The 15,826-nt window shown below is 45.4% G+C and overlaps 1 protein-coding gene across 4 annotated transcripts in view; it reads left to right on the top strand.

Annotated features, from left to right (window-relative positions):
* The window catches only part of best4 (bestrophin 4), a 52,723-nt gene that overhangs the window by 22,040 nt on the left and 14,857 nt on the right, over positions 1 to 15,826 (top strand). For all 4 annotated transcript variants that reach the window (XM_055866040.1, XM_055866042.1, XM_055866041.1 and 1 more), the window contains one exon: positions 9,284 to 9,378. In XM_055866040.1, coding sequence (XP_055722015.1) covers positions 9,284 to 9,378 — 95 coding nt within the window. The remainder of the gene's footprint in view (positions 1 to 9,283; positions 9,379 to 15,826) is intronic.

The following is a 15,826-nucleotide window of genomic DNA, read 5'->3' as shown; positions in this document are numbered from 1 at the left end:
GAGGGGAGCTAGTAGACTGAGTGGGAGGGGAGCTAGTAGACTGAGTGGGAGGGGAGCTAGTAGACTGAGTGGGAGGGGAGAGAGTAGACTGAGTGGGAGGGGAGCTAGTAGACTGATTGGAAGGGGAGCTAGTAGACTGAGTGGGAGGGGAGCTAGTAGACTGAGTGGGAGGGGAGCTAGTAGACTGAGTGGGAGGGGAGCTAGTAGACTGAGTGGGAGGGGAGCTAGTAGACTGAGTGGGAGGGGAGCTAGTAGACTGAGTGGGAGGGGAGCTAGTAGACTGAGTGGGAGGGGAGCTAGTAGGCTGAGTGGGCAGGGAGCTAATGGGCTGAGTGGGAGGGGAGCGAGTAGACTGAGGGGGTGGGGGAGCGAGTAGACTGAGTGGGTGGGGGAGCTAGTAGACTGAGTGGGAGGGGAGCTAGTAGACTGAGTGGGAGGGGAGCTAGTAGACTGAGTGGGAGGGGAGCTAGTAGACTGAGTGGGAGGGGAGCTAGTAGACTGAGTGGGAGGGGAGCTAGTAGACTGAGTGGGAGGGGAGCTAGTAGACTGAGTGGGAGGGGAGCTAGTAGACTGAGTGGGAGGGGAGCTAGTAGACTGAGTGGGAGGGGAGCTAGTAGACTGAGTGGGAGGGGAGCGAGTAGAATGAGTGGGTGGGGAGCGAGTAGACTGAGTGGGAGGGGAGCTAGTAGACTGAGTGGGCGGGGAGCGAGTAGAATGAGTTGGCGGGGAGCGAGTAGACTGAGTGGGAGGGGAGCTAGTAGACTGAGTGGGTGGGGAGCTAGTAGACTGAGTGGGTGGGGAGCGAGTAGAATGAGTGGGCGGGGAGCTAGTAGACTGAGTGGGAGGGGAGCTAGTAGACTGAGTGGGTGGGGAGCGAGTAGAATGAGTGGACGGGGAGCTAGTAGACTGAGTGGGAGGGGAGCTAGTAGACTGAGTGGGTGGAGGAGCGAGTAGACTGAGTGGGTGGGGAGCGAGTAGAATGAGTGGGTGGGGAGCGAGTAGACTGAGTGGGAGGGGAGCGAGTAGACTGAGTGGGAGGGGAGCGAGTAGACTGAGTGGGAGGGGAGCTAGTAGACTGAGTGGGCGGGGAGCGAGTAGAATGAGTTGGCGGGGAGCGAGTAGACTGAGTGGGAGGGGAGCTAGTAGACTGAGTGGGTGGGGAGCTAGTAGACTGAGTGGGTGGGGAGCGAGTAGAATGAGTGGGCGGGGAGCTAGTAGACTGAGTGGGAGGGGAGCTAGTAGACTGAGTGGGTGGGGAGCGAGTAGAATGAGTGGACGGGGAGCTAGTAGACTGAGTGGGAGGGGAGCTAGTAGACTGAGTGGGTGGGGGAGCGAGTAGACTGAGTGGGTGGGGAGCGAGTAGAATGAGTGGGTGGGGAGCGAGTAGACTGAGTGGGAGGGGAGCGAGTAGACTGAGTGGGAGGGGAGCTAGTAGACTGAGTGGGAGGGGAGCTAGTAGACTGAGTGGGAGGGGAGCTAGTAGACTGAGTGGGAGGGGAGCTAGTAGACTGAGTGGGAGGGGAGCTAGTAGACTGAGTGGGAGGGGAGCTAGTAGACTGAGTGGGAGGGGAGCTAGTAGACTGAGTGGGAGGGGAGCTAGTAGGCTGAGTGGGAGGGGGAGCTAATGGGCTGAGTGGGAGGGGGAGCTAATGGGCTGAGTGGGAGGGGAGCTAGTAGACTGAGTGGGAGGGGAGCTAGTAGACTGAGTGGGAGGGGAGCTAGTAGACTGAGTGGGACGGGGGCTAGTAGACTGAGTGGGAGGGGAGCTAGTAGACTGAGTGGGTGGGGGAGCTAGTAGACTGAGTGGGAGGGGAGCTAGTAGACTGAGTGGGAGGGGAGCTAGTAGACTGAGTGGGAGGGGAGCTAGTAGACTGAGGGGGAGGGGAGCTAGTAGACTGAGGGGGAGGGGAGCTAATGGGCTGAGTGGGAGGGGAGCTAATGGGCTGAGTGGGAGGGGAGCTAATGGGCTGAGTGGGAGGGGAGCTAGTAGACTGAGTGGGTGGGGAGCTAGTAGACTGAGTGGGTGGGGTGCTAGTAGGCTGAGTGGGAGGGGAGCTAATGGGCTGAGTGGGAGGGGAGCTAGTAGACTGAGTGGGAGGGGAGCTAGTAGACTGAGTGGGAGGGGAGCTAGTAGACTGAGTGGGAGGGGAGCTAGTAGACTGAGTGGGAGGGGAGCTAGTAGACTGAGTGGGTGGGGGAGCTAATGGGCTGAGTGGGAGGGGATCTTACCTTGACGGACAGTTCTTTGGAAACGCCCGTGTCAAGCAACATGGCCAGCAGCATACCACCCTGCATACCACTACTGGCTTGCTTCTGAAGCTAAGCAGGGTTGATCCTGGTCAGGCCCTGGATGGGAGACCAGATGCTGCTGGAAGTGGTGTTGGAGGGCCAGTAGGAGGCACTCTTTCCTCTGGTCTAAAAAATATCCCAATGCCCCAGGGCAGTGATTGGGGAAACTGCCCTGTGTAGGGTGCCGTCTTTCGGATGGGACGTTAAACGGGTGTCCTGACTCTCTGAGGTCATTAAAGATCCCATGGCACTTATCGTAAGAGTAGGGGTGTTAACCCCGGTGTCCTGGCTAAATTCCCAATCTGGCCCTCAAACCATCACGGTCACCTAATAATCCCCAGTTTACAATTGGCTCATTCATCCCCCTCCTCTCCCCTGTAACTATTCCCCAGGTCGTTGCTGCAAATGAGAACGTGTTCTCAGTCAACTTACCTGGTAAAATAACGGTAAAATTAAAATTAAAATAAAATAAAATAAATGGACTCAGTGAGCAGTGTTGCAGTCAGATTATCTCAAGCAAAATGTGCTGATACACAAAGCAACTCAAAATATCATTTAGCTAGCTAGCCCAAATGGAATTGTCAGCGCTGTTTATCAAGCTAGCGATATAGTTCATCATGGACAATTTTAGTTAAAACTTTACAGGGTGAGGCCTGGGTCCACTGAGTGGACAAAACATTAAGAACACCTTCCTAATATTGAGTTGCACCCCCCCCCCTTTTGCCCTCAGAACAGCTTCATTTAGTGGGCGTGGACTCTACAAGGTGTTGAAAGCGTTCCACAGGGATGCTGACCCATGTCGACTCCAGTGGTTCCCACAGTTGTGTCCAGTTGGCTGGATGTCCTTTGGGTGGTGGACCATTCTTGATACACACGGGAAACTGTTGAGTGTGAAAAACCCAGCAGCGTTGCAGTTCTTGACACAAACCGGTGCGCCCCGGCACCTACTACTGTACCCCGTTCGAAGGCACTTAAAAGTTTCTCAAGGCTTACAAATCCTTCTTTAACCCGTCTCCTCCCCTTCGTCTACACTGATTGAAGTGGATTTAACAAGTGACTTCAATAAGGGATCATAGCGTTCACCTGGATTCACCTGGTCAGTCTATGTGATGCAAAGAGCAGGTGTTCTTAATGTTTTGTACACTCAGTGTATATAAAATGTTCATATAATGTATCATGACTATCAAATCAAGTTTTATGTCACATGCGCTGAATACAACAGGTGTAGTAGACCTCACAGTGAAATGCTGAATACAACAGGTGTAGTAGACCTCACAGTGAAATGCTGAATACAACAGGTGTAGTAGACCTCACAGTGAAATGCTGAATACAACAGGTGTAGTAGACCTCACAGTGAAATGCTGAATACAACAGGTGTAGTAAACCTTACAGTGAAATGTTGAATACAACAGGTATAGTAGACCTCACAGTGAAATGCTGAATACAACAGGTGTAGTAGACCATACAGTGAAATGCAGAATATAGAATATATTATATAGAATATATAGAAATGCTTACTTACACGCCCTTAACCAACATTTTTTTTTTTTTAAATACACCAAAAAAAGAATAATAAATAATTAATAATTAAAGAGCAGCGGTAAAATAACAGTAGCGAGACTATATACAGGGGGTACCGATACAGAGTCAATGTGGAGGCTATATACAGGGTGTTACGGTACAGAGTCAGTGTGGAGGCTATATACAGGGTGTTACGGTACAGAGTCAATGTGGAGGCTATATACAGGGGGTACCGGTACAGAGTCAATGTGGAGGCTATATACAGGGTGTTACGGTACAGAGTCAATGTGGAGGCTATATACAGGGTGTTACGGTACAGAGTCAATGTGGAGGCTATATACAGGGTGTTACGGTACAGAGTCAGTGTGGAGGCTATATACAGGGTGTTACGGTACAGAGTCAGTGTGGAGGCTATATACAGGGTGTTACGGTACAGAGTCAATGTGGAGGCTATATACAGGGGGTACTGGTACAGAGTCAATGTGGAGGCTATATACAGGGGGTACCGGTACAGAGTCAATGTGGAGGCTATATACAGGGGGTACTGGTACAAAGTCAATGTGGAGGCTATATACAGGGGGTACCGGTACAGAGTCAATGTGGAGGCTATATACAGGGGGTACCGGTACAGAGGCAATGTGGAGGCTATATACAGGGGGTACCGGTACAGAGTCAGTGTGGAGGCTATATACAGGGTGTTACGGTACAGAGTCAGTGTGGAGGCTATATACAGGGTGTTACGGTACAGAGTCAATGTGGAGGCTATATACAGGGTGTTACGGTACAGAGTCAATGTGGAGGCTATATACAGGGGGTACTGGTACAGAGTCAATGTGGAGGCTATATACAGGGGGTACCGGTACAGAGTCAATGTGGAGGCTATATACAGGGGGTACTGGTACAGAGTCAATGTGGTGGCTATATACAGGGGATACCGGTACAGAGTCAATGTGGAGGCTATATACAGGGGGTACCGGTACAGAGTCACTGTGGAGGCTATATACAGGGGGTACCGGTACAGAGTCAATGTGGAGGCTATATACAGGGGGTACCGGTACAGAGTCAATGTGGAGGCTATATACAGGGGGTACTGGTACAGAGTCAAATTGGAGGCTATATACAGGGGGTACTAGTACAGAGTCAATGTGGAGGCTATATACAGGGGGTAGCGATACAGAGTCAATGTGGAGGCTATATACAGGGTGTTACGGTACAGAGTCAGTGTGGAGGCTATATACAGGGTGTTACGGTACAGAGTCAGTGTGGAGGCTATATACAGGGTGTTACGGTACAGAGTCCATGTGGAGGCTATATACAGGGTATTACGGTACAGAGTCAGTGTGGAGGCTATATACAGGGTGTTACGGTACAGAGTCAGTGTGGAGGCTATATACAGGGTGTTACGGTACAGAGTCAATGTGGAGGCTATATACAGGGGGTACTGGTACAGAGTCAATGTGGAGGCTATATACAGGGGGTACCGGTACAGAGTCAATGTGGAGGCTATATACAGGGGGTACTGGTACAGAGTCAATGTGGAGGCTATATACAGGGGGTACCGGTACAGAGTCAATGTGGAGGCTATATACAGGGGGTACCGGTACAGAGGCAATGTGGAGGCTATATACAGGGGGTACCGGTACAGAGTCAGTGTGGAGGCTATATACAGGGTGTTACGGTACAGAGTCAGTGTGGAGGCTATATACAGGGTGTTACGGTACAGAGTCAATGTGGAGGCTATATACAGGGTGTTACGGTACAGAGTCAATGTGGAGGCTATATACAGGGGGTACTGGTACAGAGTCAATGTGGAGGCTATATACAGGGGGTACCGGTACAGAGTCAATGTGGAGGCTATATACAGGGGGTACCGGTACAGAGGCAATGTGGAGGCTATATACAGGGGGTACCGGTACAGAGTCAATGTGGAGGCTATATACAGGGTGTTACGGTACAGAGTCAATGTGGAGGCTATATACAGGGGGCACCGGTACAAAGTCAATGTGGAGGCTATATACAGGGTGTTACGGTACAGAGTCAATGTGGAGGCTATATACAGGGTATTGTAGTACAGAGTCAATGTGGAGGCTATATACAGGGGGAACCGGTACAGAGTCAATGTGGAGGCTATATACAGGGGGTACCGGTACAGAGTCAATGTGGAGGCTATATACAGGGTGTACCGGTACAGAGTCAATGTGGAGGCTATATACAGGGTGTTACTGTACAGAGTCAATGTGGAGGCTATATACAGGGGGTACTGGTACAGAGTCAATGTGGAGGCTATATACAGGGGGTACCGGTACAGAGTCAATGTGGAGGCTATATACAGGGGGTACCGGTACAGAGTCAATGTGGAGGCTATATACAGGAGGTACCTGTACAGAGTCAATGTGGAGGCTATATACAGGGGGTACCAGTACAGAGTCAATGTGGAGGCTATATACAGGGGGTACCGGTACAGAGTCAATGTGGAGGCTATATACAGGGGGTACCGGTACAGAGTCAGTGTGGAGGCTATATACAGGGGTGTACAGGTACAGAGTCAATGTGGAGGCTATATACAGGGGTGTACAGGTACAGAGTCAATGTGGAGGCTATATACAGGGGCTACCGGTACAGAGTCAATGTGGAGGCTATATACAGGAGGTACTGGTACAGAGTAAATGTGGAGGCTATATACAGGAGGTACTGGTACAGAGTCAATGTGGAGGCTATATACAGGGGGTACTGGTACAGAGTCAATGTGGAGGCTATATACAGGGGGTACCGGTACAGAGTCAATGTGGAGGCTATATACAGGGGGTACCGGTACAGAGTCAATGTGGAGGCTATATACAGGAGGTACCTGTACAGAGTCAATGTGGAGGCTATATACAGGGGGTACCGGTACAGAGTCAATGTGGAGGCTATATACAGGGGGTACCGGTACAGAGTCAATGTGGAGGCTATATACAGGGTGTTACGGTACAGAGTCAATGTGGAGGCTATATACAGGGTGTACTGGTACAGAGTCAATGTGGAGGCTATATACAGGGTGTTACTGTACAGAGTCAATGTGGAGGCTATATACAGGGGGTACCGGTACAGAGTCAATGTGGAGGCTATATACAGGGGTGTACAGGTACAGAGTCAATGTGGAGGCTATATACAGGGGTGTACAGGTACAGAGTCAATGTGGAGGCTATATACAGGGGCTACCGGTACAGAGTCAATGTGGAGGCTATATACAGGAGGTACTGGTACAGAGTAAATGTGGAGGCTATATACAGGAGGTACTGGTACAGAGTCAATGTGGAGGCTATATACAGGGGGTACTGGTACAGAGTCAATGTGGAGGCTATATACAGGGGGTACCGGTACAGAGTCAATGTGGAGGCTATATACAGGGTGTTACGGTACAGAGTCAATGTGGAGGCTATATACAGGGGGTACCGGTACAGAGTCAATGTGGAGGCTATATACAGGGGGTACTGGTACAGAGTCAATGTGGAGGCTATATACAGGGGGTACCGGTACAGAGTCAATGTGGAGGCTATATACAGGGGGTACCGGTACAGAGTCAATGTGGAGGCTATATACAGGGTGTTACGGTACAGAGTCAATGTGGAGGCTATATACAGGGTGTTACGTACAGAGTCAATGTGGAGGCTATATACAGGGTGTTACGGTACAGAGTCAATGTGGAGGCTATATACAGGGGGTACCGGTACAGAGTCAATGTGGAGACTATATACAGGGGGTACCGGTACAGAGTCAATGTGGAGGCTATATACAGGGTGTTACGGTACAGAGTCAATGTGGAGGCTATATACAGGGGGTACCGGTACAGAGTCAATGTGGAGGCTATATACAGGGTGTTACGGTACAGAGTCAATGTGGAGACTATATACAGGGTGTTACGGTACATAGTCAATGTCCAGGGGTAAAGGTTAGTTGAGGTAATGTAGGTAGGGGTAAAGTGTCTATGCATAGATAATAAACACAGAGTAGCAGCGTTAAAGATTTGCAATGCAAATAATCTGGGTGAGTTTTGAGGGCCCCTCCTGTACTTCCAGTTGACTCATGACTGCATGGCCAGGCACAACTCCAACACCATCATTAAGTTTTTACCTTTGGTCACCTCCCTGACCAAGGCCCTTCTCCCCCGATTGCTCAGTGTGGCTGGGCGGCCAGCTCTAGGAAGAGTCTTGGTGGTTCCAAACTTATTCCATTTAAGAATGATGGAGACCACTGAGTTCTTGGGGACTTTCAATGCTTCAGAAATGTTTTGGTACCCTTCCCCAGATCTGTTCCTCGACACAATCTTGTCTCTGAGTACTACGGACAATTCCTTTGACCTCATGTCTTAGTTTCTGCTCTGACATGCACTGTCAACCGTGGGACCTTATATAGACAGGTGTGTGCCTTTCCAAATCATGTCCAATCAACTGAATTTACCACAGGTGGACTCCAAGTTGTAGAAACATCTCAAGGATGATCAATGGAAACAGGAAGCACCGGAGCTCAATTTTGAGACTCATAGCAAAGGATCTGAATACTTGTGCAAATAAGATATTTCTGTTTTTTTAGGTTTTTATACAAGTGAAATAATGTATACAAAAATGTTTTTGATTTGTCATTATTGGGTATTGTGATGTCATTATTGGGTATTGTGATGTCATTATTGGGTATTGTGATGTCATTATTGGGTATTGTGATGTCATTATTGGGTATTGTGTGTAGATTGATGAGGAAAAACATTTATTTAATCAATTTTAGAATAAGGCTGTGACGTAACAAAATGTGGGAAAAAGTCAAGGGGTCTGAATACTTCCTGAATGCACCCTACATGTATTTGCCTTTGATGAAGACGAGGAAAAAAACTCTAATTATATTTGCTGAGATGCTGAAGTCAAATTTTGGAACCAGTAGACTAGCTACCTAGCTATGTAAACCGTGCCCTCTGTGAACACGCCTTCTGCCATGTTGTTTATGAGGCGGTGCATAATTAAATGATGTAAGAGAATTAGACATTACCGTTAATAATCCCGCCTCCAGAATCCAAGTGTTTGACATGAGGAAGGGGACCACTTTATGATCAAATGTAATCCATGTAGAAGCAACAGTCATGTTTCTGCTTTTGATCTGGTTTCATCCAAATATCATCAAATTTCCTGAAAACCTGTTCAGGACCTTTTAAGGGAGAGAGTTACAGAAACATGTTTGGTATCAATAATCAGTTATATTGAATTAGATATTTATGTTTGGTATCAATAATCAGTTATCTTGAATTAGATATTTATGTTTGGTATCAATAATCAGTTATATTGAATTAGATATTTATGTTTGGTATCAATAATCAGTTATATTGAATTAGATATTTATGTTTGGTATCAATAATCAGTTATCTTGAATTAGATATTTATGTTTGGTATCAATAATCAGTTATCTTGAATTAGATATATTATGTTTCAACATGATTCCTTTGCAGATTCTTCCTCACTGAGAAACAACAGCTGTTGTTTGAAAATGTAGCCCTCTACTGTGACCAGTTTACCAACTATATCCCAATGTCCTTTGTGCTGGGTAAGTCAACTACTGTATATCCCAATGTCCTTTGTGCTGGGTAAGTCAACTATATCCCAATGTCCTTTGTGCTGGGTAAGTCAACTACTGTATATCCCAATGTCCTTTGTGCTGGGTAAGTCAACTATATACCAATGTCCTTTGTGCTGGGTAAGTCAACTATATCCCAATGTCCTTTGTGCTGGGTAAGTCAACTATATCCCAATGTCCTTTGTGCTGGGTAAGTCAACTATATACCAATGTCCTTTGTGCTGGGTAAGTCAACTATATCCCAATGTCCTTTGTGCTGGGTAAGTCAACTACATACCAATGTCCTTTGTGCTGGGTAAGTCAACTATATACCAATGTCCTTTGTGCTGGGTAAGTCAACTACTGTATATCCCAATGTCCTTTGTGCTGGGTAAGTCAACTACTGTATATCCCAATGTCCTTTGTGCTGGGTAAGTCAACTTTATACCAATGTCCTTTGTGCTGGGTAAGTCAACTACTGTATATCCCAATGTCCTTTGTGCTGGGTAAGTCAACTACATACCAATGTCCTTTGTGCTGGGTAAGTCAACTATATACCAATGTCCTTTGTGCTGGGTAAGTCAACTATATACCAATGTCCTTTGTGCTGGGTAAGTCAACTATATACCAATGTCCTTTGTGCTGGGTAAGTCAACTATATACCAATGTCCTTTGTGCTGGGTAAGTCAACTATATCCCAATGTCCTTTGTGCTGGGTAAGTCAACTACATCCCAATGTCCTTTGTGCTGGGTAAGTCAACTATATCCCAATGTCCTTTGTGCTGGGTAAGTCAACTATATCCCAATGTCCTTTGTGCTGGGTAAGTCAACTACTGTATATCCCAATGTCCTTTGTGCTTGGTAAGTCAACTATATACCAATGTCCTTTGTGCTGGGTAAGTCAACTACATCCCAATGTCCTTTGTGCTGGGTAAGTCAACTATATCCCAATGTCCTTTGTGCTGGGTAAGTCAACTATATACCAATGTCCTTTGTGCTGGGTAAGTCAACTTTATACCAATGTCCTTTGTGCTGGGTAAGTCAACTTTATACCAATGTCCTTTGTGCTGGGTAAGTCAACTACTGTATATCCCAATGTCCTTTGTGCTGGGTAAGTCAACTACTGTATATCCCAATGTCCTTTGTGCTGGGTAAGTCAACTTTATACCAATGTCCTTTGTGCTGGGTAAGTCAACTATATACCAATGTCCTTTGTGCTGGGTAAGTCAACTACTGTATATCCCAATGTCCTTTGTGCTGGGTAAGTCAACTACTGTATATCCCAATGTCCTTTGTGCTGGGTAAGTCAACTTTATACCAATGTCCTTTGTGCTGGGTAAGTCAACTATATACCAATGTCCTTTGTGCTGGGTAAGTCAACTACTGTATATCCCAATGTCCTTTGTGCTGGGTAAGTCAACTTTATACCAATGTCCTTTGTGCTGGGTAAGTCAACTACTGTATATCCCAATGTCCTTTGTGCTGGGTAAGTCAACTATATACCAATGTCCTTTGTGCTGGGTAAGTCAACTATATCCCAATGTCCTTTGTGCTGGGTAAGTCAACTATATACCAATGTCCTTTGTGCTGGGTAAGTCAACTATATACCAATGTCCTTTGTGCTGGGTAAGTCAACTACTGTATATCCCAATGTCCTTTGTGCTGGGTAAGTCAACTATATACCAATGTCCTTTGTGCTGGGTAAGTCAACTACTGTATATCCCAATGTCCTTTGTGCTGGGTAAGTCAACTTTATACCAATGTCCTTTGTGCTGGGTAAGTCAACTTTATACCAATGTCCTTTGTGCTGGGTAAGTCAACTTTATACCAATGTCCTTTGTGCTGGGTAAGTCAACTATATCCCAATGTCCTTTGTGCTGGGTAAGTCAACTACTGTATATCCCAATGTCCTTTGTGCTGGGTAAGTCAACTTTATACCAATGTCCTTTGTGCTGGGTAAGTCAACTATATCCCAATGTCCTTTGTGCTGGGTAAGTCAACTTTATACCAATGTCCTTTGTGCTGGGTAAGTCAACTTTATACCAATGTCCTTTGTGCTGGGTAAGTCAACTATATCCCAATGTCCTTTGTGCTGGGTAAGTCAACTTTATACCAATGTCCTTTGTGCTGGGTAAGTCAACTTTATACCAATGTCCTTTGTGCTGGGTAAGTCAACTATATCCCAATGTCCTTTGTGCTGGGTAAGTCAACTTTATACCAATGTCCTTTGTGCTGGGTAAGTCAACTACTGTATATCCCAATGTCCTTTGTGCTGGGTAAGTCAACTATATACCAATGTCCTTTGTGCTGGGTAAGTCAACTATATACCAATGTCCTTTGTGCTGGGTAAGTCAACTACTGTATATCCCAATGTCCTTTGTGCTGGGTAAGTCAACTATATCCCAATGTCCTTTGTGCTGGGTAAGTCAACTATATACCAATGTCCTTTGTGCTGGGTAAGTCAACTTTATACCAATGTCCTTTGTGCTGGGTAAGTCAACTATATACCAATGTCCTTTGTGCTGGGTAAGTCAACTACTGTATATCCCAATGTCCTTTGTGCTGGGTAAGTCAACTATATACCAATGTCCTTTGTGCTGGGTAAGTCAACTATATCCCAATGTCCTTTGTGCTGGGTAAGTCAACTATATACCAATGTCCTTTGTGCTGGGTAAGTCAACTTTATACCAATGTCCTTTGTGCTGGGTAAGTCAACTATATACCAATGTCCTTTGTGCTGGGTAAGTCAACTATATACCAATGTCCTTTGTGCTGGGTAAGTCAACTACTGTATATCCCAATGTCCTTTGTGCTGGGTAAGTCAACTTTATACCAATGTCGTTTGTGCTGGGTAAGTCAACTTTATACCAATGTCCTTTGTGCTGGGTAAGTCAACTTTATACCAATGTCCTTTGTGCTGGGTAAGTCAACTATATCCCAATGTCCTTTGTGCTGGGTAAGTCAACTACTGTATATCCCAATGTCCTTTGTGCTGGGTAAGTCAACTTTATACCAATGTCCTTTGTGCTGGGTAAGTCAACTATATCCCAATGTCCTTTGTGCTGGGTAAGTCAACTTTATACCAATGTCCTTTGTGCTGGGTAAGTCAACTTTATACCAATGTCCTTTGTGCTGGGTAAGTCAACTATATCCCAATGTCCTTTGTGCTGGGTAAGTCAACTTTATACCAATGTCCTTTGTGCTGGGTAAGTCAACTTTATACCAATGTCCTTTGTGCTGGGTAAGTCAACTATATCCCAATGTCCTTTGTGCTGGGTAAGTCAACTTTATACCAATGTCCTTTGTGCTGGGTAAGTCAACTACTGTATATCCCAATGTCCTTTGTGCTGGGTAAGTCAACTATATACCAATGTCCTTTGTGCTGGGTAAGTCAACTATATACCAATGTCCTTTGTGCTGGGTAAGTCAACTACTGTATATCCCAATGTCCTTTGTGCTGGGTAAGTCAACTATATCCCAATGTCCTTTGTGCTGGGTAAGTCAACTATATACCAATGTCCTTTGTGCTGGGTAAGTCAACTTTATACCAATGTCCTTTGTGCTGGGTAAGTCAACTATATACCAATGTCCTTTGTGCTGGGTAAGTCAACTACTGTATATCCCAATGTCCTTTGTGCTGGGTAAGTCAACTATATACCAATGTCCTTTGTGCTGGGTAAGTCAACTATATCCCAATGTCCTTTGTGCTGGGTAAGTCAACTATATACCAATGTCCTTTGTGCTGGGTAAGTCAACTTTATACCAATGTCCTTTGTGCTGGGTAAGTCAACTATATACCAATGTCCTTTGTGCTGGGTAAGTCAACTATATACCAATGTCCTTTGTGCTGGGTAAGTCAACTACTGTATATCCCAATGTCCTTTGTGCTGGGTAAGTCAACTTTATACCAATGTCCTTTGTGCTGGGTAAGTCAACTTTATACCAATGTCCTTTGTGCTGGGTAAGTCAACTTTATACCAATGTCCTTTGTGCTGGGTAAGTCAACTATATCCCAATGTCCTTTGTGCTGGGTAAGTCAACTACTGTATATCCCAATGTCCTTTGTGCTGGGTAAGTCAACTTTATACCAATGTCCTTTGTGCTGGGTAAGTCAACTATATCCCAATGTCCTTTGTGCTGGGTAAGTCAACTTTATACCAATGTCCTTTGTGCTGGGTAAGTCAACTTTATACCAATGTCCTTTGTGCTGGGTAAGTCAACTATATCCCAATGTCCTTTGTGCTGGGTAAGTCAACTTTAGACCAATGTCCTTTGTGCTGGGTAAGTCAACTTTATACCAATGTCCTTTGTGCTGGGTAAGTCAACTATATCCCAATGTCCTTTGTGCTGGGTAAGTCAACTTTATACCAATGTCCTTTGTGCTGGGTAAGTCAACTACTGTATATCCCAATGTCCTTTGTGCTGGGTAAGTCAACTATATACCAATGTCCTTTGTGCTGGGTAAGTCAACTATATACCAATGTCCTTTGTGCTGGGTAAGTCAACTACTGTATATCCCAATGTCCTTTGTGCTGGGTAAGTCAACTATATCCCAATGTCCTTTGTGCTGGGTAAGTCAACTATATACCAATGTCCTTTGTGCTGGGTAAGTCAACTATATACCAATGTCCTTTGTGCTGGGTAAGTCAACTTTATACCAATGTCCTTTGTGCTGGGTAAGTCAACTATATACCAATGTCCTTTGTGCTGGGTAAGTCAACTACTGTATATCCCAATGTCCTTTGTGCTGGGTAAGTCAACTACTGTATATCCCAATGTCCTTTGTGCTGGGTAAGTCAACTTTATACCAATGTCCTTTGTGCTGGGTAAGTCAACTATATACCAATGTCCTTTGTGCTGGGTAAGTCAACTACTGTATATCCCAATGTCCTTTGTGCTGGGTAAGTCAACTTTATACCAATGTCCTTTGTGCTGGGTAAGTCAACTACTGTATATCCCAATGTCCTTTGTGCTGGGTAAGTCAACTATATACCAATGTCCTTTGTGCTGGGTAAGTCAACTATATCCCAATGTCCTTTGTGCTGGGTAAGTCAACTATATACCAATGTCCTTTGTGCTGGGTAAGTCAACTTTATACCAATGTCCTTTGTGCTGGGTAAGTCAACTATATACCAATGTCCTTTGTGCTGGGTAAGTCAACTATATACCAATGTCCTTTGTGCTGGGTAAGTCGAATACTGTATATCCCAATGTCCTTTGTGCTGGGTAAGTCAACTATATACCAATGTCCTTTGTGCTGGGTAAGTCAACTACTGTATATCCCAATGTCCTTTGTGCTGGGTAAGTCAACTTTATACCAATGTCCTTTGTGCTGGGTAAGTCAACTTTATACCAATGTCCTTTGTGCTGGGTAAGTCAACTTTATACCAATGTCCTTTGTGCTGGGTAAGTCAACTATATCCCAATGTCCTTTGTGCTGGGTAAGTCAACTACTGTATATCCCAATGTCCTTTGTGCTGGGTAAGTCAACTTTATACCAATGTCCTTTGTGCTGGGTAAGTCAACTATATCCCAATGTCCTTTGTGCTGGGTAAGTCAACTTTATACCAATGTCCTTTGTGCTGGGTAAGTCAACTTTATACCAATGTCCTTTGTGCTGGGTAAGTCAACTATATCCCAATGTCCTTTGTGCTGGGTAAGTCAACTTTATACCAATGTCCTTTGTGCTGGGTAAGTCAACTTTATACCAATGTCCTTTGTGCTGGGTAAGTCAACTATATCCCAATGTCCTTTGTGCTGGGTAAGTCAACTTTATACCAATGTCCTTTGTGCTGGGTAAGTCAACTACTGTATATCCCAATGTCCTTTGTGCTGGGTAAGTCAACTATATACCAATGTCCTTTGTGCTGGGTAAGTCAACTATATCCCAATGTCCTTTGTGCTGGGTAAGTCAACTATATACCAATGTCCTTTGTGCTGGGTAAGTCAACTATATACCAATGTCCTTTGTGCTGGGTAAGTCAACTATATCCCAATGTCCTTTGTGCTGGGTAAGTCAACTATATACCAATGTCCTTTGTGCTGGGTAAGTCAACTATATACCAATGTCCTTTGTGCTGGGTAAGTCAACTATATCCCAATGTCCTTTGTGCTGGGTAAGTCAACTATATACCAATGTCCTTTGTGCTGGGTAAGTCAACTATTTCCCAATGTCCTTTGTGCTGGGTAAGTCAACTATATACCAATGTCCTTTGTGCTGGGTAAGTCAACTATATACCAATGTCCTTTGTGCTGGGTAAGTCAACTACTGTATATCCCAATGTCCTTTGTGCTGGGTAAGTCAACTTTATACCAATGTCCTTTGTGCTGGGTAAGTCAACTTTATACCAATGTCCTTTGTGCTGGGTAAGTCAACTACTGTATATACCAATGTCCTTTGTGCTGGGTAAGTCAACTATATACCAATGTCCTTTGCGCT

This window comes from Salvelinus fontinalis, chromosome 17 (assembly GCF_029448725.1).
Source record: "Salvelinus fontinalis isolate EN_2023a chromosome 17, ASM2944872v1, whole genome shotgun sequence".
NCBI lineage: Eukaryota > Metazoa > Chordata > Actinopteri > Salmoniformes > Salmonidae > Salvelinus > Salvelinus fontinalis.
The sequence above is the reverse complement of the archived record's forward strand: the minus strand, read 5'-3'. Positions and strand labels throughout refer to the sequence as shown.